Source organism: Falco punctatus (assembly GCF_963210335.1).
Source record: "Falco punctatus genome assembly, chromosome: 1".
Classification (NCBI taxonomy): domain Eukaryota; kingdom Metazoa; phylum Chordata; class Aves; order Falconiformes; family Falconidae; genus Falco; species Falco punctatus.
In genome coordinates, this window is record NC_137580.1 from 38,874,219 (window position 1) to 38,897,181 (window position 22,963).

At 48.9% G+C, this 22,963-nt stretch overlaps 1 protein-coding gene across 4 annotated transcripts in view; it reads right to left on the reverse strand.

The window, feature by feature from the left end:
• Nucleotides 1–201: 201 nt before the first annotated feature.
• EXOC6B (exocyst complex component 6B) overlaps nt 202–22,963 on the reverse strand; it is a 311,854-nt gene continuing 289,092 nt past the window's right edge. For 3 of the 4 annotated variants that reach the window (XM_080379561.1, XM_080379560.1, XM_080379559.1), the window contains 2 exons: nt 11,094–11,206; nt 202–6,026 (listed from right to left, as the gene is read on the reverse strand). In XM_080379561.1, the coding sequence (XP_080235687.1) occupies nt 5,900–6,026; nt 11,094–11,206 (240 nt within the window). In that variant the 3' untranslated portion in view covers nt 202–5,899. The other variant, XM_080379562.1, reaches the window with a different exon arrangement.

Here is a 22,963-nt window from a genome sequence, read left to right on the forward strand (position 1 = left end):
GGCGGCGGTCGTTAAAGGGTCGTCTCCCCATGGGACAATCTGTAAATCAGGGTGTTTAAGCAGCAAATCTTTGCTGGTGGTACAAAAGAGATGTTTGAATTTTGTCTTTTATGGTATTTAGGATTTTTTTTTTTTTCCGGCGAGGTGAAGGCAAAGGCAGTGCCTTCGCAGTGATGCACACAGCCACAGCGAGCACCGGCGCTTATTTAAACAGTTATGCTGTATTGTTTAATAGAAGTTACAATAGGATAAATGTACAGTTGAAATCAACATGCTAATTTCTAACGCAATTTAACTTGTAAACCATGCAGTCCATTTTTTAATCAGTCCATCTCTTTTTCTTTTTCTTTTAATCAGTAGCTCTGCTAGTAAGTTTTAAGGAAAAAAAAAAGTTCCCTTTAAAGTTAAACCTAATTTACTAAATTTTCCCCTTATTGTGCAACGACTTGTGCAAAAAAAGCTGTTTTCACCACATTAGTTTACCAAATCACATCCTTTCCCCACCCACCCCCACCCTCCCCCCCGAAAAAAAGAGAAAAGGCAACACAAGCAGCCAGTGGACAGGGAGGGATGGGGACTGGGGTGTGGGTGTGTTTTTATGTCAAAATAAAATCAAGAGGGATGAGCCAAGGCAGAAAACAACTCGGTGCAGCCTGGATTCCAGAAGCCTGACCCTGAGCTGCCCACGGAGGTTTTGGGGTGCTGCCCCCAAGTCAGAGGAGCTGCAGGTGGGATGGATGCTCCCTCCGGCCAAAGTTCCCCCAGCCTGGCCCCGAGGACCCAGCGCGGCCCCAGGGGCAAGGGATGGGCTTGAGACCCCAGCAGCAGCAGCAGCAGCTTTGGAGGGGAAGCAAATCAACCCGGTCCCCAGCTCACAGGCTGAGCTCCCCCTCTCCCTTTGGTGTTTTTGGGGTGAACCCCACCCACAGCATGGTGTATTTGGATCGCTTCCCTCAAACACACAACTTTCCCAGTTGACAGCAGAGATGGGCCCATCTTGAAGTCATTTGGGATGAGATTTATTTGTCAGTTGTGTTCCCTTCCAGCTCCCCAGCGGTGTGATTAACACGAGTCGTGCTAGTGGGGACACACGCACACTGGGTCTCTGGGCATCACGGAACCAGAGGAAATGGGGCACAGAGACCCCAGCAGCCCCGTGGCACCAGGGAATGGGACATGCACCCAGCTGGAGCATGGGAGGCTGGTTCGATGCTCCAAACCATTTGACAGTCTAAAAAAACCCACCAAACCCAATTCAGAATCAAAAGGAAAAGCCAAATGGGGGTGTGATGGAGAGGTAGGAAACAACCAAGGGCAAAGACTTCTCTGCCTGGGGTTTGAATACTGGTTTGAAGGGATGCTGGAGGCACACCTATCACAAACCTCCCTCACCTGCCACTTCCCATCATTGCTACCTCAGGGGGTAAAGGATTTTTTACCCTAAAAACGGCTTCAGCACAGGAGGTGCCGACAGCAGCCAATGCCACCGGGCTGGCCCCGACTCCATCTCAGCCTCCCCTTTCCACGCTGCCTCCCAGCATCTTGCAAACAGTCTGGGGCCGGCATGCAAACGCCCACGCCTTCTGCCCAAACATCCATTCTTGCAGCAGCACAAAAGCAGCCAATTTTTAAGAAAACAAAACCAAAACAGCCCCTCAAACAAAGCATCAGCCAGCTTCTCCCCCTGTCATCAGAGCCTGGAGTTGCGGTTGGATGTAGAACAATGCAAAATCACTAAGAGCATCTGACTTGAACTCCAGCCCTAGGAATAAAAAAAAACAACCAAAAAACAACCAAAACCCCAAAACCAACCAACAAAAAAACCCCAGAAAAAACCTCCTTCTCCTCTGTCTCACACACATGCACACGCGCTGATGTCTAACAGAAGCCATCCCCCTCATGTATAGGTACGGTTTGGGCTGTAAGTTAGCACTTTAGAGACCTTATATAAAATTATTCCCAACCCCTGGGCTGCCTGCACAACCCCTGAAGATTACACAGAAGATAAGATGTGCAGATGCTTCTCAGGAAGCCAAACTTGACTTTTTTGGGTTTTGGTTTGTTTGTTTTTTCCCACTGGTGCTGAAATATGTTGGCTGGGTCAGGGAAAATGTGGAGGATAACCCAGTTTTTTCTACAGCCACTGCTTAAAAAATAACTAAAGAAGGTTCAATGTATGTACATGGAGGTGTTAATAGCAGCATTACTTGTTTTAGGGGTTGCAAATCTTCAATTATAGCAGCGGGTTCTGCCCCTGTTTCCCATCCCCTTTATAAATTTATAGCAACAACCTTTCCCTTGTAAGCAATACCATCCGTATTGGAGGATACCAATCATTAGCGAGAGATTTAGAGGGGATTTTAAATGTCTTCCAGGGCTTTTTAAGCAATCTGTTTAAAAGATTAATTTTATTTTGAAGGGATGGAACTGCATCTCTCAGAACAAAAAGTTAATTAGGACCAGAGCACCAAAATGCCATTTTTTATCCCGGTCTGTGACTTGCGGTTAGGTGCTTGACCTCCCGAAATCAGAAACTCGCTGCATCTCTCCCTTGGCCGAGTCTGACTTTCCCAGCAGCAAGTTCTGAGCACCAGAAGCCAGTTTGCAGGATCCCAATCCCGGCCTCTCCAAGCAGAGCTTAAAGGAGCAAGGAAATCCACCCCGGGCAAACATGGTAATGCTGTGTCACTCCTCTTTTAACTAAAGCTCGGTGGAGACGACGGGAAAGAGAGCCAGGATGTGGGATGGGGAAGGCTGGGAGCTGTCTGGAGCATCTGAAACAAGGTCTTGCCCCAAGACCCAGCTGCTTTGGGGTTTTTATGCAGGTATACCTTGTGCAATGCAATACAGGGGTCACCCCTGGGAAAGGGGGGAGGGGAGGGGGGGAAGGAGTTTCAAGGCAGCAGCAGGAGCTGGATGCTTTTTTCGGCTCACACCAACAGCAGCCCAAAGCCCCTTCCCTGTGTCTCGGGGACAGGAGGTGATGCTGCCTGGCGGTGCCTGCTCCTCCTCCCTTCATCCCGCACTTGGCACAGAGGAGAGAAAAATCATCCCGGCTTCAAAGCAGCGCCTTCACCTGGCAGCAAAGCCAGCAGCTGACAAAAATGATTAAAAATAGTGTTTGACAGTCTATACTCCCACTAATAAAATCTGGAAATGCCGGAGTGCCTTATTTGTCATGCTTGCTGATGCTCAGTGATGCCATTGCTAGCATCTGTAGCAGCTTGATTTGAAGGATTTTAAAGTGCTTGTTACCATTTAATGGCCCTTAACCGAAGCACCCTGTGGACAGAAGCTTCCCCTGTTACTGTCACCATTGGGTAGCTGGGATTTTGTCTTAGTCTCCATCCTCTGGGTAGAAGCTCAGGTCTGATACTTGAACCAGCTGATCTCACCTGCTTTCACAACCCCTTTGCACTCTTGTCCCCACATCTCTCCCATGGTGGCATTGCCAAGGGATGGGGAGGAGGAATAAAAGTGCCCCGTGGTCTTGCGGCTCATGGGACACGTCTTGGCTGGAGGGCTGAGGGCTCTCCCATTGGTGCCAGGACCATAAGGGCCCATCTGCTTCCCTTCCCTGGCAATGTGGCGAGGAAGAGTTTTCTATCGGAGTCCAGCATGCTGGGAATTTTTTTCTTCTCTGTTCTGCAGGATTTGGGATGCCAAGATCAAGCTGGGGATTGCCAGGGGCTCACAGGGGTCATGGTGAAGCCTCCAGCCTGGTTCACGCTCAGGTCCCTCATTTCGGACAGCAAGAAAGAGGTCACCAGCAGGGAATGGGCTGAAGTTCATTTCACTTGTCCCTCTGAAAGCCTTCGCTGGGTCATATGTAGATGTATCTACAAAGATGATCCATTTCTGGCCATGCTAACACCAACTTTCGTTCAGCTGCTTCTTTTCCCCTCCATCCTTCTTACATATACTTCAAAGAGGCATTAAGAAGAAAGTAACTTCTGATCCCCCTCAAAAGCAAGGAACCGTACGGCCAGGTTTGGTTCTTCCCTCTTATTAATGAAAATAATCCACTGATCTTCATGGCTGGAGACCGCTGGGCCAGGACAACAGCCCAGAAGGTCATTGCTGATAACGTGCCTATTTATTTTCAGGGTTAAGTAACACGTACCCTTATCAAAAAGAAAACAAACAAAAAACCAGTATTGCTGAGGAACAAGGAGGGAAGACAAAGCACCACCCCCTTCACGCATCCAGAGCTTGAGGGTCAGAAGAGCCCCCCTCAGCAAAAAAGTGCATGTAGTCAGAGAGCACAGGGACTGAATGCACCCACAAAATGCTGCTGCCCTTCTGGAAATGCCATGTGGTGACGTGCGGACAAGTCCTGCCCCTCCATAGCTTCAGGAGTCTGCACTGAGGGAGTGGAAGGAGAAGGAACCTTGCTCTGCAGGTCAGCAAAGCACCCTTCCATGTCCAGGAGCAGTCTGAGGGCTGAGCACCCACTGCCTTCAGACCAGGGTAGGAGATGTTGCCCGTGCTGAAGCAGCACTGCCAGGGCTGTAACATCCACCAGGAAGATTTTAATTCCCTTTAATGTCAGGGTTTGGGAGGTGGGGGAACCAGCTGGGTAAGCTTTCACTTGCAGTAATTAGAGTAAAAAGGGCAACGAGAAGATAATGGCGAAAGCCCCCTCTCTCTGTAACCTGAACCCTGGGATTAAAGTCCTGTTGGTAGTGTTCCCATCCTCCTCAAAGGCTGTCTTGCTTTGAGCAGAGGATGTCTGGGCACCTTCAGAGCAGAGGGGAATTTTGTCCATAGGCACTTCTGAGTTGGGGGGAGCTGAGCGATGCTGCTCCATGGGGCATCTCCAGCCACCTCTGCTTCAGGGACCTTCAGGAGGTTCCCACTCTGGGTCCTGGCTGGTGGTGAGTTTGCAGGGCTGCTCCTCAAGCCAGGGCGCTCGCAGGAAGCAGAGGGACTTTACCCCACCGCACAGTGTCAGGAGAGGAAAGACAGGACACCAGCATGGAAAAGCGATGCAGAGAGGAAAAAAACCCTGAACTGAGAGCCCTGGACACTGGCAGAGCCCAGCCTGCCTTTGCACCGTCCCTGCTGAGCATCCCTCTTCTCCCAACCCAACCGTGCTGGATGTGAGCCACAGCACCCCAGCACCAGACCCCCAGTGCCGCAGGACACCCTGCCAGATCACCTTCTGGTTCTCCCTTCTCAAATTTAATTAATGAGGCAGGTCTCAAAGCCCTTCTACATTCAGTGCAGGTCCAAAAGACACCGGCAGGTCCTAGAGATGAAGCTCAGGGGGTGGCTACGCTGATTACAAACATGCGGGAAAGGGTTGCAGCTCCAGCAATCTGCAGCCTAAGGTGGAAATCAGTCCCCAGAGGGAAAAAAGAGGAGAAAAGCTGGGGAAATGACTTTGCCTCTTCTCCTAACAAAATCCAATATGCAAGCTGGCCAGACACGCTAACGGGTGACCCTCTTTCTGAACGTGCTCCTTTTACCGGAGCCCATGAGAAGAACCTGAAACCATGACTCCTCCCTATATTTTTTGTTTTCATTTGTTCTGCAAGTGAATAAGTTAACAAAAGGAAGTCAGATAATTCTTTAAATTTGGCTTATTAAAAAAAAAAATATCTGGGTGTGAACTCTGTGAACTTCTCTCTCAGGCTTCAAGATTTACCATCACTTTATAAACCCCTGAAAATAGAAGTTTATAATAGGAGACTCCTGACACCACCTTCACGAGCAGTGCCACCCATCTTCCCCGGGATTGTTTAACAAGGAACATTTTGTCATCAGGGCAGGTTTCATGAATACTATACAGGTGAATAAAAAAATACATATAATCTCTTTGAACAAGAATCCCAAGTCCAGGCATGTGGAAGGCTGTGGCGCAGGGACCGGCGTGGGCAGGAGGTCCCCGAGTCCCTCACGAGTGATGGCTGTTGATCAGGCTGCGGAGCTGCTTGGCCACGGTGTCTATCAGCTTCTGCTTGTCCCTCTCGTTTTTCCGAAACTGGGCAAAAACGTTGTTTTTTCTGCTCGTGTCTCTCATCCTGCACAGAGCAGAAAGAGGTTATGGCACAGGTATCACTGCTCAACGTTGCACCCAAGCCCCATGACGGAATCACACAGTGAAGTGCCCATACTCAGGCTCTGCTAGAGGATGGGACTGCATCTAAAGGCTCTACCCCAGTTTTTATCACCTTTTTGTGTAAAGATGGGCATACCAAGCCATGTGCAGGTTTTACAGTTTCCATTTCTGCTTTAAACCCTGCAAATCCCAATCAATGTCACCATAGGGTCTATCTTGAATGCCAAAATGCATGAAAACCATAAAGTCTCTCATTCTCCCCTTCCAAACACGTTTCACTACATCCCCATGTCAGCTTCTGAAGTGGTAACTGACAACACTGCAATATTAGGAGGAAATAAAAAATTAGCATCAAATCCACAGCATTACAGCTTCTTACTTGAAATGGTGCATTGCATGCAGACAAGAGATGCAGCTTTTGGGGCAGCCAGAAAGGTTTGGAGTTGTGAACTTAAAAATACTATACAATATTATATAGTATAATTTATATTAAGGGAAGGAATCCAGCACTGGTTTTCTCAATTTATAAATCTTCCTGAGATTTGTACTTCTTTTAAAATTACATGAAGTAGCGCACTGGTCTCCATGAGGTCTCCAAAAAGCTGGAGACAAGAAGCACGGGTGGTGGGATGGGACCTGAAGGCGAAGCTGGTGCAGCTCCATCTCTGTCATGCAAAGCTGGGGGTTCATGCATGCTTGCATTTGCGGATGCATATTTCAGGGGGGGACAAGGTCTCAGTGCACGCTCCAAGCGTGAGCTTTAGGCAGGCAGGGCATGTGCTGGGAAGGGAAACCACCCCAACAAGGGGCAACCCTTCAACAGCTCCTGAAGGTAACAGGCTCCCAACATCCAACTGCTGCTTTTCAGCCGGCACCGCTCTTCTGTAACACCACAATTTGTAAATGATTTTCTCCGTAAATCAGATCTGGCAGAGGCTGATGGTGTTGGACGAGATAATAAACCTGTGTTTTCGGCTCTGGGGACCTAAATGAAGCATTAAAGTGACGGGACACAGTGCTGACAGTCCCTGGGAAGTTGGCACTTTGTCAAACAGGGGAAGTTTTGAGTTAACAGTACAAATCAAACATCTTGAAACTTATTTAGCCGATTAAAAAAAAAAATAAATCTAAGGTTTTTCACGCTTCAATCTTCCTAAAAAGAGCCAATGGGAATCTGAAATGTGCCCCAAACCATCCAGCTTGGAACTGGAAACAAGGATAACAACTTTATCCCAAAGGCTAATTTGCTGAAGTTATAAGTGCCCAAAGACACAGGATTATAATCGAGCTGCTTTCCCAACAGTAACAAGATAGCTTGGAGCACTTTTATTCAGCAAAATAAGTATTTTTTTTCTTTCTCTATTTTTTTTTAACCTAAGTAGGTTGCCAGCTGCTCTGCTGCAAGAACCAGGGAGCGATCGCACTGATGGGAAGCAGTGTTTTTGAGTCGCACAGGTTAGAGGTGTCCCAGCATCATGAATTTTGGAAACAAGCATCCTCCCACAGGACAGCTCCAGCATCACTATACAGCTCCAGCAGGTCTCAAAGCACTTTACCAGGAGGGCTGAGAGCTCTGTTTGCCTTTCACAGGCTATATGGGGACATCAGAGGCACTGGAAATAAACCTGTACCTTCAGAAACCTCCACCCAGCGCTGTACCCATCACTCTCCATCACTGCCTGCTGCAGTTACCCCCAGGTAACGCATGGGGAATTTACAGCAAAGCGTCCTCTGCCCTAAGAGCCCCCTCATCCTGGGCATCCTCGAAGCCATCTCCAATCCCATGGGAGCTGTTCAGGTCCATGAAATATTTATGAAGTAATGCACGCTGTATGCAAGAAAAGCTTCATGTCCGTTTGAACGATTAGAAAGGCGTTGCATGGATAAAGCTACCGGATCAGGAAAAGCATTACAGTTGGAGCGCTGATCCCATAACAAACCCATGCAGGTGGATCTGTTAAAGGGAGGACCAGTGTCTGGGAGGGACGGGAGCTGTTGGTACCTCCAGGCATCACTTGAAGGTAGAGGCACTAAGTTATTAAGTATTAACGAACTAAGTTGCCTACAGGGGACAAAATCCTGCAGAATTCGGGTTGTGCTGTGTCAGGGACCAGGCATCCTTGGGAATGGCATCCTCGGGAGAGGCTGAGCTTGCAGATCTGCTCGAGGAGACCACGCCAGCTCTGGTTCTGCCATCGCAGCCCTGCAGACGGACACTGAGTCGACACATTGTGGTCCGTGTCAAAGGCATTCAGAAACGCCAGCCTGTTTCAGTTCCAGCATTCGGCTATAGGAAGCATCCCATCCCTGATCAAGCAGTGCATCCAAAGATCACGAATTATCAGGTCTGAAAGAGGGAGGCAATGCTTCTGAGCAGCTAAGCAGCTCTTTGGAGGATTGATGCTTTTATTTCTTTAGAGTGTTTGCCTGCAGAGCCCTGTGACAACCAAGCCTAGGTTTGTAATGTGGTCCCTGTGCGTTAGTGCAAAAATTAAAAGTAAGAGAAGGGAAAGAGAGAGCTCAGCGCTGTCCCCACTCCTGTCAACAAACACCACCTTCAATAGAGACAAGCTTTGTTTAAATTAATCTATAAGAAAAAAAAGCAACAGAGTAAAAGCTCCTCTTTTAGCTCTAATTAGTGCATTTGAGACGATAAAGTTACCGGAGGGAACCGTTTCAAAGACAGCTTGCATTTAGATCATTTAGTGCTCCATTTAAATCAAACAATAAAGTCACTGCAAGGTGAGGGTAAAAGCCCAAGCAAGCAGCATACTTACACTCGTGATATCCTATGAGAGATGTGTGATTAGGAAAAGAGATAATGATGAAAACAGGTTACAAAATGAACCAGCGGAACAGAATTTCACGTCGCCTTGTCGGCAAAGCTTGGCTGCCTAGGGAGAGGGCTGGAGAGGTGGGCTCGGAGTGTGGAGGGGAGCAGATGTGCCTGAAGCTGTGGCCAGGTAAGTGCAGAGTCTTGGGGGAGCTGGTGGATGACACACAGAGACTCCCCAGAGGGCCTGAAGCCTGAGCGGGGAGAGGGCAGAGCCCACGGGAGCATGCAGGTGATGCCACGCCAGTGATGCCACGCCACAAGGATGCAGGAGGTGCAAGTGCCAACCTGGTGACACCACCGGGGCTGCCTCCAGAAAGCAAACTGGATACATGAAGATGGGCCTTGAAATGAGATCCCTTTTGGAGAGAAGGCTGGCAAGCCGAGCTGGGGTTTGTGGCTTTTTAATACCACCACTGAGCATGGATGCTGCATGCTCGAGTACTACCTGGGGAAAGGCCAGGAGCATGGAGCTGCCCTCCTGTCCTACTGCATTCCCAGCAACTGCCACAGCTCCCAGTTCACTGCCTGCTTCCAATTCCCTAGCTCTTCCAGCTGCCTCATGTCCCAGCTCTCAGATTCCTGATAGCTCTTTATTTTACCATTTTACTGATAGTTCTCAATATACCTCACACATTTGCATCACGGATGTCGGGTTGTGAATACGTTGCGAATAACACAACGTATTCCACAACACTTAAAAATACGTATATAAAAACATTGTTGTAATGTATAAAAGTGCTTTACACACAGTAGCTACCTAAGTTTAGTCTGTGTACCATACTGATAACACCTGGATGTCATGAGTTGCTGTGAAATTAGCAGAAGAGGAGGCGGCGGTGCGATTAGGTGGGCGGCAGATAATACAGACTCCAAAGCTCAGAAGAGGTGGGTCTTCTAAAAGCAGAGCCCCAACACTAAACTAGTCGGCTCCTACTCTGCCAGCAATAGAGAGAGGTACTCCAAAAAATGACTCAAATTCCTCCTCAGGGTCTGATTTCACGGTAAATCTAACTAAATCTAATTGCAGTTTGCTTATCCTGCCTCCTCCTCCATAAAAGTCTTAGCAGTGGAGTGCCCACGGCGTGAGCTGCTTGGAAAATTATTAATTATAATTTTTGGCAGGTTACTTCTCTGTCAGCTCAGCTGGAAGACCAGCTGTGAGGTCTGATGGTAGCAGAGGGGGTAGGAGTAGGGCTGATCCTCCCAGCGAGACCTAGAGAAAGGGTCAGCTGGGCCACCTCCTACCATGGGCAGAGTGGGTGCCTGGTGGCACTTCTCTCCCACATACTAGAGGAGTTACAAGTGAAGCAAATCTCACTCTTCAGGTCTGCAGCAAACTCATGAGCTTTCCTTCCTTGCTGCTGGCTTGTAGGACTGGCACAAGCCTCTCTGTGCTTCAGGAGGGATCCCAAAGCTCTCCAGATGCCATGTGGTGGTTGTCCGGCATGTCCCAGCGCTACTCCTTGGCATCTGCAGGGTTTGGGCTGAAGCTGTGCAAAGCATATGAGCTACAGGCTTCAAAGAGGCTCAGATTCAGCCTTATCAAAGCACATGTCCCTGCTAAGGGCAATCCCCAGAGCACACAGCCACCTCAAGGCACCGTCCCTGTCCCATAGCTGGGCTTTTTAGCACTTGAGCCTCTTCCTGGATCCAAGAGAGTAAAAGGAGAGGGAGAGGGTGAGAATATTTTCAGCTGGAAGTGTCCTATAACAATCATCTAATCTAATTGCCTGACCGCTTCAGGGCTGACCAAAAGCTCAAGCATGTTATTAAGGGTACTGTCCAAATGCCTCTTACAACACTGACGGACTCAGGGAAGTTACATGTACCTTCAGGCTCGCCAATTTTAAATTATTTTAGGAGCTTGAGATACACCTTTACAGTGGAGTTCTGTAGTAAGACAAAGAAAACTCTGCTGAACAGTGAAGCAAGAAGACAGACTCTCAGCCAAGTCAATGCATTTTGGTACAAAACCTGGGATTCAGGTTAATGGGATAAACAAGGATTTTTCTATTTAACCTCTCACTGTCCACCCAGGGGGGCAATCTTTGCTCCTTGGATCACAAGGAGCCTCCTGCTCCCCAGGCTGCTCCATCCCAGCACTGCACACGATGGAACGAGCTACTAAAACACGCGCTTGCCCAGGGCGAGATGGGGACGAAAACTATCCCGGGTGTCCAGACCCACACTCACTTTTCCAGCAGGATGAGGGCTGTCGTCGGGTTCACGCGAAGATACTTGCACGTGGGTTGCCCGTAGTCAGCCAAATATGTTGACCAGTCCCACTGGATGAACAGATCTAAGAGCTGAAGCAGCCGCCGGAAAGAAAAAACAAACAGATACATGATATTAAAATGCTGGTGAGAGAGCAGGTGGTTTATCTGAAAGCTGGAAAAGATCCTGGGCAGGTAGAGTTAGTGACAAAAAATGGTTTGTAGTCTTTATTAATTTATTTAATATTAGCTTGCTAATATTTATTAACTTATTCATATTAAATTATAGATTTATTAATATTTAATGTTAATTTATGTAGGGTTGTATTAATTTAGCCACAGTGCATTCCTGCTACGTTATCTCCACGCTGGGGGTGAACTAGTGGTACAGGGGATATGAGGACTGAGAGCGCCCAATGAGGTGTATGGCAAAGAACCCCAGCGCCCTGATGCTCGCAGCTGTGGCAGGAGGGCACTTCTGGGGTCAGAGTCACCACACAATTAAAATTCTTCTGTCCCCAAGTAACCCCCAGCATTGTTTGAAGCACGCCACAAGGTTTTTTCAGCACACTTGCTACACCTCAACATCTTCCAAGCGCTTTGTAAGCATCTCTAATGATGAGAGCTCCCTGGGGAGGTGTGGGACCCATTCAGGACCTCAGGGGTTCATCTTGGGTGAATGACTGGGAGTCCCAGGTGGTTTCCAGACATTTGTAAGAGAAACCACAAGCCCCTGGCAGCAGGGTAAGGCAAAAGCAGATTAATTCAGCTGTCTGTGATGGTCCCTGCTCCAGACCCATAAAATTTGCACCTGAAGCCCTTCACCTCTGCAAAGGGCCCCCTCAGTGCCCCATTGCTCCCAGCTGATTCAGGTGAGGGATGACCAAACTACAGACCGGGTTTCCTAAATGCCCTCCTCCACCTCACCTTTCACATCCTTATTTTCCTTCAAACCCAAACAGCAGCTCCCACGTCTGTCCCACATGAGGACCCACCCACCCCTAAGAGGACTTCTCTCTCCATCCACCCACCCAGCAGATCACAGCTGAGGATGTATGAGGTGCAGCCTTCATCTCCATCGTCTAAAACAGGTTAATTAAGAGCAGCTACATTCCCCACCCCCCACCATCAACCTTTTGCCTCAGAGAGCTGCTGTGACCACTCTATTGCAGGACAGGCTGCCAAGTGCACGGACATCTTCATCGCCCACGTCTGTGTGTCCCAGCACCCACTGCTGAAGCATGGAGAAGGAGGACCATCCCACGGCCAAGCAAAGACCATAGAGGGCTCATTGTCCCCACGTCTCCATGGTTTTCCTGGAGGCTCCAGCACTGTTTAACAACACATCCCACCCTGCCAAGAAGGGGATTTAGCTCCTCCGAGACCTCAAGGTACAAAACAAAAATGTGCAACAAGATTCTTTTTGACTATGTAGGTCAGGGCAAAGAAAACAAGCTGTTGGGAACAATCCCCTGGCTGGCGGGGGGGACGGATTAGCCGAGACCTAAGAGGGCTTTTCCAGCCCGCAGTCCCGCGCGGCTTTGTACGGTGGGTCCATTGTGTTAACTACAAACCCGGGTTGAACATCATTGGCAGGAGTTTTTTCCAAGGGGCACCATCAAGAGACAACCTTAAACATGATTTCACAGGCTCTTTTCATCTAGCACAGCGGGGCCAAAACATTTCTATCGGGTTTGCTGGCTGCTGGGGGAAGTGGCATGGTTGTACAGGCTAAATCAGATCCCCCCACAACGCACTGAAATCCTCTTGCTGGTGGCCCAGGGGGAGCTGAACGTGCCTCTGGCAAACCACAAACAAAGCAGCACGAGTTATTGCCGCAGAAAGGGCATGGTTAGACCATCGAGGGGCCAGGTAGCCATCCACAAGGAGTGGAAATAACGCCTCAGGAGAAAGGGACAAAAGAAGAACCGAAATAACAAAGATGAAGATTAGAAGTGGGTTAGGAGAAGATGAAATGAAAAACATCGGGAGGTGTTATAAACAGGAAGCTACAGAGGACAGCAGAGGCTCAGGGAGCCGTGCAGGAGCTCAGAGGATGGGTAACGAGAGGGCTTGGAGAAACCTTCCATGCACGTTGAAAGAGTGTGCCTAATCCAGCATGGGGAGATTCTAAAGCAAAAAACAGATGAATGGCCATCTAGGGCAGCTCAGCTCTTGCTCTCCATCTCACGAGCCCGAGCCAACGCTTGCCATTCCAACCAGGGCCAGACGACACATACACGATCCCTGGCATGACGGCCACCCCCATCCCACAGCTTTCCTTCAGCTCTGCTCCAGCTCACCAAAACTCAGCTGGGCTGAAGCAACGTTGCTCTCCCGCAGAAGGCTGCTGGGCTTTGCTGGTGTGGAAGATGCACCACCACACCTTCCACTGCACTGGCACCAGCCTGAAGGGGCGGTCGAGGTGAAATACTTTATGGAATTGTTGGAGCAGGTCCAAAGAAGGTCACGGAAATGGTCAGAGGCTGGAGCAGTTCTGCCACAGAGACAGGCTGGGAGAGTTGGGGGTGCTCAGCCTGGAGAAGAGAAGGCTGCGGGGAGACCTTGTTGTGCCCTTTCAGTATAGAAAGGGGGCTTATATGAAAGATAAGGACAGACTTTTTATTTGCCCATTAGTAACAGGACATAGGACAATGGTTTTAAACTGAAAGAGGGTAGATTTAGGTTAGATATTAGGAAGAAATTCTTCCCTGTGAGGGTGGCGAGGCGCTGGCACAGGCTGCCCAGAGCAGCTGTGGATGCCCCATCCCTGGCAGTGTCCCAGGCCAGGCTGGACGGGGCTTGGAGCAACCTGGGCTGGTGGAGGGTGTCCCTGTCCATGGCAGGGGTGGGACTGGATGGGCTTTAAGGTCCCTTCCAACCCAAACCATGCTGTGATTCTATGAATTCTTTACTCTCATCACCATGCCATTCAGGTAGCTCCACCTGCACACATCACTGAGTGCAATAAGCACGTGAGTGAAACCCCAGTGATCTGGTGATACTGGTTGGCAGCGGCTGGGCATGAGCCCCCAGCGTGCCCAGGTGGCCCAGGAGACCAGCGGCGTCCCGGCTGGTGTCCGAAACGGTGTGGCCGGCAGGGCCGGGGCAGCGCCCGTCCCCCTGCCCTGGGCACCGGTGGGGCCGCCCCGCGGGGCCTGGGCTCAGCGTTGGGCCCCTCACGGCCAGACAGACACTGAGGGGCTGGAGCGTGTCCAGAGCCGGGCAGGGGCTGGGGCAGGGGCTGGGGCACCAGCCTGGGGGGGCGGGGGGGTCAGCCTGGAGAGAAGGGGGCTGGGGGGGACCCGGTGGCTCTGCAACGGCCTGGCAGGAGGCTGTAGCCAGGGGGGTCGGTCTCTGCTCCCCAGGAACCAGCGACAGGACGAGAGCAAACGGCCTCACGTTGCGCCAGGGGAGGGTGAGATTGGGTGTGAGGGAACATTCTGCACCGAAAGGGCTGGCAGGCGCTGGCACAGGCTGCCCGGGGACGGGGGTGTCATCATCCCTGGGGGTGTTCAAAAACCATGTGGCTGTGGTGCTTGGGGACATGGTTCAGTGGTGGCCTTGGCAGTGCCGGGTTAACGGTTGGACTGGCTGATCTTAAGGGTCTTTTCCAACCAGAATGATTCTATGATTCTAAAGACGCCCCATCCCACATGCACTCCCACCCCAGGCTGGACCTTCCCCGAGCGCTGGGAAGAGCCAGGCTCCCCCCAGCCGGCTCACGACAGTGACGGATAGCCTGTGTATTTTACAACTGTTTGCCCACATCCATCTTGCCAGCACGGCAGGTCCGAGGATTGCTGGGGCCGGCACCTTTGGCCCCCGGCTGCCGCACAGTGCTTGGCATTGCCGGCGCTCACAGGGCTCTGCCTTGGGTCGTGCTCTGTAGCAGAGAGGTCTGGCAGGAGGAAACCTGACAGCTCAGGGCAAGCTGTCTCAAAACAATTTATCTGTCACATAAATGTGGTTTTATTGGTTTTACTGTTTAAACTTTTCACCTCTGCTGCTAAATCTGAATGACCGAAAAAAAAAAAAGGCAAGGAAAAACCCGCTTGCGCAGCGGTGCTGGGCTGCAGCGGGCCTGCCGGGGGAGATTCCAAATAAAATATGCAAATACCATTAATTCTTCAAACTAGAGTCTCCTTTTCAAGGCTATAAATCAAACTCGACAGCACATACGCTGTGGGGAAAGGAAAAGTAGCGGGGAGGGGGGGTGAACGAGACGACAAAAAGAGGAGCTTTTACCATGACGATACGAAAGTGGAATAAGCTCAGAAAGCTGCAGCCATGCTGTGCGCACAGAGCAGGGCTGCGAACCTGCAGCTTCCCGCACCACCAGAAGCATCTTGCTGTGAGAGCAGGGAGAGGTTCATGCACATATTTATAAAATAGAATAAAAGAAACTGAGAATGCTCTGAATATGCTGCCAAAAGAAAGGTACTAAAAAAAATAATAATTGTATTTATACACATACATGAACTTTCACCCAAATGGTGATTCAAGAAAGGGTAATGCTCGAAAGAAAGAATTAAACTGGGAACCAGTTCCCAGTCCTGCCCCAGAATCCCCATGGCAGGGGCTGAGAAGCACTTTCTCCCCATTTCCCTCCATTCTACATCAAAAAACACTTACTTTTCACTCCCCCTGTAATACCACCATCTCAGACTCTTCAAAAATATTACTTTTTTCAGAGCAGAGCCATGTTTTTACGCTCCTCCCATCAAATACAGGGAAAGGATGGTTGCAACTTCATTGCATGCTGGTAGGAAAGGTAAATGGGGACATTGCAGCAACTGCAAACTTCTCCTTCCAGACGCACAGCAAAGTGGGACAGAATGAGATAAGAGCACTGAATCTGGATAAAATTCATTAAGCCAAGCCAGAAATCATGTAATGTGAATCCAAACTGATTTAAAACACAGACTGTAAGCTCTGCCAGCACCCCTGGAACAAGATCAAAGAAAGCACCAACATCTGCACGCTTGCATCAGTGTCATAGTGGGCTCTGCACAAACCTGGTAGGTGATACGCGGTGGCTAGGGATAAGACGGCCAGAAAAGGAGACCTGTGTTTTCTAGGATGAAAATAAACCCCCTTGTCCTATCTCTGAGAAGTCAGGATGATGTTGCAGGAATAGCTCTAGATACAGGATCCTCTCGGCCCTAGAGACTTCTCCTCCCCTCCTCAAGCCTAAGATACGAAGGTCAAGTGGTATTGCATGACAGATGAAAATTCCTGAATTCCCTGTCTTCATTCAACATCTGGCTCTTCTGTTTTTTGCTTTTGCCTCTTCTGAGCTGATGCAGCACCACTCTGAGCATCCATGAACAGGGAGTTGAACCCAAATGTTTTTGACCTGCAGGAAACCATCACTTGTGATGCACCAAATGCTCTGGGCTCATGGGCAACTCTACTGGGAGAGGAGCGTGATCATCCCCTGTTAGCAGAGTGATGAGCTTCCCAGGACAGAATCGCCACCACACCAGACACGATGTTACATCCACTGGAGCAGGAAGCAAAACATATCCAAATTAAAAGCGAAGAGCAATGGTTCACAACTGGAGCTGCTCCAAGACATGAACGCAGCCTGCAGTCCAGCCAGAAATGGAAACCACATCTTCCTGCTGCCCAGCAAGCAAACTTTCTGCTTTTTTCAGTCCCTGCCAAAGGGATTCACTTGCCTAAGAGCCATGTGCCTTGGTCCTGTTAAAGTCAAAACAGCCACCACCACCCCTGCACTCATGTCTGTGTCTTCCCTCATGCCCTAGCCCTTTTGCTTTTAACATCCTGACTTTGCAGAGCCAAAATCACAAATAGACTATCAGTATTTATAAAAGAGCCCTCACTAGATGCAGTCTGGCACAAAAGCCTCGTGGCTACACAGCAACTGGATGGTGAAAGGAGAAACCATCCTGAAGACTAACTCCCACTTTATTTCAAGGTCTAGATCTCTTCCTGCAGAAATGAAGGCTCAGGGGATCCTCAGTGCAGTACTCCAGTACTTAAAGGGTGGCTACAAGGAGGATGAAGGCTCCCTCTTCACAAGGAGTCACATGGAGAAGACAAAGGGTAACATCTCCAATGGGAGAGGTTTCATCTCAGTATAAGAAAGAAATTTCTTACTGTAAGAATAATTTTTCACTGGAACCACTTCTCCAGGGATGTCATAGAGTCACCATTGCTGGAGGTTTTCAAGAGACTATGGGACAGGTGCTAGATCAGCTCATCTAGGCTTCTTTTCCCACAAAAGGTTGGACCAGATGATCTTTTAGGGTCCCTCCTAACCTGGGCTGCTCTATAGTTCTGTGAGGCTATCCTAGAAACAAACATCCCTTCTCTTATCCACCATGATATTTACTCCCAGCGACAAAAGAGAGCATCAAGATGGCTTGAACAGGCCTTCCCTCTGCCAACACCAACAGAGCATCAGCAGATCCACCAGTGACGAGATGGCATGAGGGGAAACATTCCATAAAGAACTAAACCTTCCCTTCCATAAAAGCCCAAAATAGGGAATTCTTGTGTCCCTGCACCTAGTAATTACCCTTTTAGTTCTTTTTCCTCCAACCACATGCACAGCAGGAGACAGGCTCTTCTCTACTAGGAGTTGTTGACTACCTGTGGTGCTCAGGTACCACACGCTGGAGCTGGCCAGATCAGGGCTGCAAGGTGTTCCTGCCTGACATGCCTCCTGTAAAGCACCAACTGCTATTAAAAAAAAACAGAACAAACACCATCAGCATGCGTGCACACACACACTGAAGGATGAAAAGGGAAAGGCGACTCAAGACCATTAGCTGGCAAATCTCGCAACCTGTTTCAACAAATTTAAATGCAATTATCCTGGGTTTCTCACACCCAACCAAGCTAAGGGAATTAGAATTTACTTGCTGTGACTTAAAAGCAGAGACAGTCAGGCGTCTGGAGAAGCCTAGCTGGTGCCAACAGTGGGTGCATGAGATCTTCCTTGCCATTGGTTTCTGGGGGAGGTTCAGATCAACGTGGAAGGGACAGCTATGCCACACGGTTATGGTCAGGTTTTCATGATGAGCTTTACATCCCCTGGGTGCCAGGGTGCAGAGAAGTGTTAATTAAGTTGGATTTGGTGGCTTCCCAGCTGGAGGTAGCACTCCTACCCTGAAACCTGCTAAGGGTCACAATCACAAGCAACTGCTCTCACTTTCTGGGGGTAGGAGGAGGTCATATTTTCAGAATTAATCTGAACCCAGCTCTAAAAAGCTCTATTGTCCCTTGCCATCCTTATAACCCCTAAGTCTGATGCACTTCTTCCCCAGTCTGTGTTGCAGACATCATGCAGAATGAACAGCTTTCAACTTGACACCTTGTACAAACCAGCCGTGCTTCAATTCGCGAGATAACACTGTTAGCTTACAAACCTACTGATATCTTTTCATTAAAAACCTCATTTCACTGATTTAACACCACAGCTCCTTGGATAAAAGTGACAAGAGGTTCAGAGGAAAGCAGCATGGGTCCTACTATCATCCCACCTAAACCTACCTGTATGAAGGGACAAGACACTTCCAGTGGGACCAGAAACCACCCAGGTAAGACCTGGTCCTGCTGGGCACCTCCATAAAAACACATGGAACTACTGAATTCAAACCAGTGCCAATTCCCAGTTTGCCCATGCCTAAGCTTGCCCACGCCTAAGCTTGCCCACAACCCAACCCCACCACTGGTTGAACAGCCCCTACCACCAGCCAGCGGGTAATTGTTAGGGAGCACAAAAGCCCAAAGAGTTTCCAACATCAGCAACCACAGACAAGTACATCCAAAATAATTTATTTTGGTGAGGTTTCAATTATGCCTCATGGGAACATAATACCACAAGAGAAAGAAATACTCTAACCCACGGGGAGACGTGGGTTTGGACAATACTGAGAAGAAAAGGCACCAGGAACTGGAACATCGTGCCTGTTTGTTCACTTGTGAAAGACACAGAGGATAAAATTGTGGACTAAGTGAAAGCAGAGGCAGATTTGTCATGAGTGTCACTGGAAACTAAGATCTGCTCTACGTACTGAGTGTACTTTGTGTGAGGGGGTGGACAGCACCCACAGTAACCTGATGTTGCACAAGCCAACGTGATGCACAAGCCAAGGGATCTTCATGCATGGAGCACAGGGAAGGTTATTCTTATTTTAGGTGCTTGCCAGACCTGCCTGCAAGAGAGATGGATTTCTAGGAGTTACTGCGGATCAGAGTGCTGTCCAGCCTGCTTGGACCTCTCTGTAAGGCACACTAACCCTAGGCTCACATGAGCCCTCCAGGTCTCCTGGGCTGACATCCCACCCAGGGCTGTCCTTCCTCCTGAACACTCATGCTGGAGGGAGGAGAACTGAATCCAAGTTCCACATCTCACATTTTAACTGGACTGATTTTGCAAGTTAAGGCAGCAACTTTATCTTTCCTTCTTTTCTCTGTTTACTTATATCTGCAGAAGTGAAACAGAAAAAACAAGAAAGATCTGTTAAGATTCATGATAGACGGGACAGTATGTAACGGAGAAAGGTCTGAGGCCAGCAAATCCCTAATCTGTCCAGTCTGGATTATTTTCAGATTCCTATTATTTCCTGTTTATAGGTTTTTGTGTTTCTTACATCAGATTTCCAGGTAAGGTCTCCAGAAAGTTTTCTGCCTGCCCTGTGTGTGCAGAAGGTCTTCTGTTTTCCCATCTGCAAATGTTCATCGTTTATTAGGAGGAAAACCTCTAGCTTTCCACCTGCTTTGAAATAACGCTGTAATTACATGGGTTGACTTCTCTACTCTTTCAGAAGATATTTATTCCAAGGGTCTCATTAAAATCTTAACAAACACGATTTTACCCCCAAAATATTGCCTTTCTGATAGTAGCTCACTTCCGGCTTACAACAAAAAACTCCCTTTTGGGTTAAATACGGCTTTAAGGAATCTACCTTATCCTCCCAGCCTGCAACACGAAACCACACGAAGGAGCCACAAAAGGTTGTCGGCTTCAAGAGAAGTGATGCAAAGCAGCCCAAGAGCAAAGGGCGTGGATGCCAAGGATTAGCATATCGTGTTATGGTGACAGTCCTGAAGATGGCTGGAAAGTCCCTACCAGCTTCGTTCACACTCCTACTGACTTTGATGGTGCAGGATCGTGGCTTTAGTCATTCTCTGGAAGCCTGCCTGCAGGGAAGGCTAAACTGAATTCTAGGGAAATCCCAAGTTTCTCTGACCATGGCAATGCACTGTGCAATGCTGCTTGAAAAAGAAAAACCAAAAAAACCAAGGCATGAAAATTATTTGGTACAAAACCACTGGGATTTCAATGTTTCAAATAAAATCAGTTGGTTCCATCAATAACTGCCCAGACAGGGGATTTTATGAATGGCCAAAAGAACAAAAGGAAGCTCTGCCTGCTGGATTTAGTAGCCAAATTGCGCTCATAAAAATAATTATTTAGACTCATCAAATTCTCCACACAGGTTCACAAGCTTGCATGGTGCTTTCCGCCCAAAGAAGACTACCGTATTTCTACCCTCCAGATCCTACAATCTGCGAAAAACAAAGAGACAATACTGGGCAGCAGCCAAAAGAAATGAAAGAGCCTCGGAAGACCATTCTCCAGGGACCGCTATTGAATAACACTTTGCGTTTCCATTTAACCATCACAAAGGCGAATTCATTCTGGAAGCAAAGATGTCTCCTTTAGAAGCATCCCCCACCTCCCCAGTAGCCTCTCTGGCTCAGATCTTTGGTGGGCACGGCCGGGAGGTGCACCCATTGCTCTGCCCAGCAAGGATGGAGACTGGCTAAACACTTGGGGTCAGCATCTGAGGTTACGGGGGCTAAATTTGGGATGCAACGCTTGGAAAGTGCTCAGCTTGTAGATAATTACTCTTGGAAGCATTTTTGAAGCTATTACAGGGAGGAGAAGCTGGATTTGCTAATGGGAAAAGACCCTCTGCTCCGTGGATGGGAGATGACAGTGCCGTGTGTTCAGGTACCCCTTGTACACAGAAATACCTTCTCTGTGGCTATAGTCTGGGTGCACAGCACCTCATGCATCTCTCTGACTTGCCCTGTCTGACCCACACTTCAAAATGAGTGGTTACGAAGAAAACATTAAGAAATAACATGGAGAATCCCCATATCTCAGCAGCAGGTCAGCATGCTTTACGAAGGGAGGAGAAGAGTTAACAAGAGCACAAAAAACCCCCAGAAAAACCCTGAAATGCAGGGAGGTGGGTTGAGAGGGGAGAAAAGCACACAGTCCTCCAGATAAGCCTATAGGCAAACCACCTCTGTCATTGACCCTATAGTATCAGAGGGAAAAAAAAAAACCCAAACAATTTAAATGCCACCTTTCCAGGGGAAAATGTTCCGTTAATCAACAGAGCAGGTATTTGCAGCCAGAAAGTTTTTGGGCCAGGAGGGATTAATGCTCCCTATCTGCTGACAGTTCAGCAGCAAACCTAGGTACCTGCAGAGATCAGGGTCTGCCCAGAAGACCACGGAGCCACGTTCTCAGACAAATACAGCCCACTTGGTGCCAACAGTAGCCAGGACGTGATGCCCAGATACCTCAGTGAGGGGCACTGCGTAGTGTTTTTCCCATCAGGGCTTCCCGCCGGCAGTGGGGAGCAGGGACAGGTGAACCAGTGAAGTCTTTCTGAACTTAGCAATTAGGGTTCTGCATTTCCATGGAACACAAAAGCAATGACATTTGAATTAAACCCCTCCTGCCGTCTAAAGGCACCAGCATCACCTTCCCCGAGCCCTGCAGCCCGGCACTTGCTGGGTACCAAACCGCACCACGGGGCCAGCATGCCACAATTATTTTTCCTGTTGCTCAGCTGATGCCAAGTCCTCTGCAAAGTTGCATTTTTCTTTTGTTTACACATTAAAAAAGGGGATTAAAAAAAAAAAAAAGAGGTGACCTCTTGCTAACCCCAGCCAGTCTCTGAGAAGCTGCCGCTGCCTTCACCTCCAAATGAACTTTCAGATTATCTCAGACAAGATTCACCTTGCATTGAACTTGTACCCTGCGCGGCAGCACAGTCACGTAACCTTGATTAAACATTACAGCGCAACGCAGCTATAAATTTAATGAGCAGTATCGGCGCGCTTCCTCCCATCGTCCTGAGGCAGGGGGAGCGATGGAAACGCTGGGAGCCGCTGGGAACCAGCCCGGTGTGCACCGGCACGGTCAGGAGATGGAGAAGCAGCTATCTGAGGGCAGAGGAAGGAGATAGATCTGTGCTGTCCCCCACTCCTCTGCATGCAATGAGTTGCGTACAGGCTCTGCAGCAGCTCCCGCAGGAGCAAGAGGCTCCAGGTACCTCTGCGAGCAAAGATGACCTGTGGAGGGCTTGTACGGCTTTCTGCTCAAAAGACCCAAGAAAAAGCAGTAAGAAAAGCAACAAGGCGCAATAACGGGTCCGGCAGTCCTTTCACCCAGCAGGAAACCTTTCTTAGGCCACGGCCTCCTAAACTCTGGCTGCCCTTTTCACGCAAAGCACTGCAGCCCATCGCCATCCTGCCATTTATTTTCAAGACACACGTGTGATGGGAGGCAGAGGCAGCTGCCTCTTCATCTCCCAGCTGACACGTAGGGAAAGGGAGAGCTCAGCATCCGTGCTGGCGGCGGCAATTCCTGCCGCAGAGGTCACTCGGCTGGTCGAGGGGAGAGTGTCTGGGCGGCGAAATAGATATGCTCAAGTTCAAGTGCTTGAAATACCTTCCTTTTTTTTTTTTTTTTTTTCTTTAAAAAAAAAAACACACTCAAAACTAAACTAATATATCCCCTGCTTTTCATGATAACTTCCTCCTTATCCTCAGCGGTTTTGTTTAGCAGAT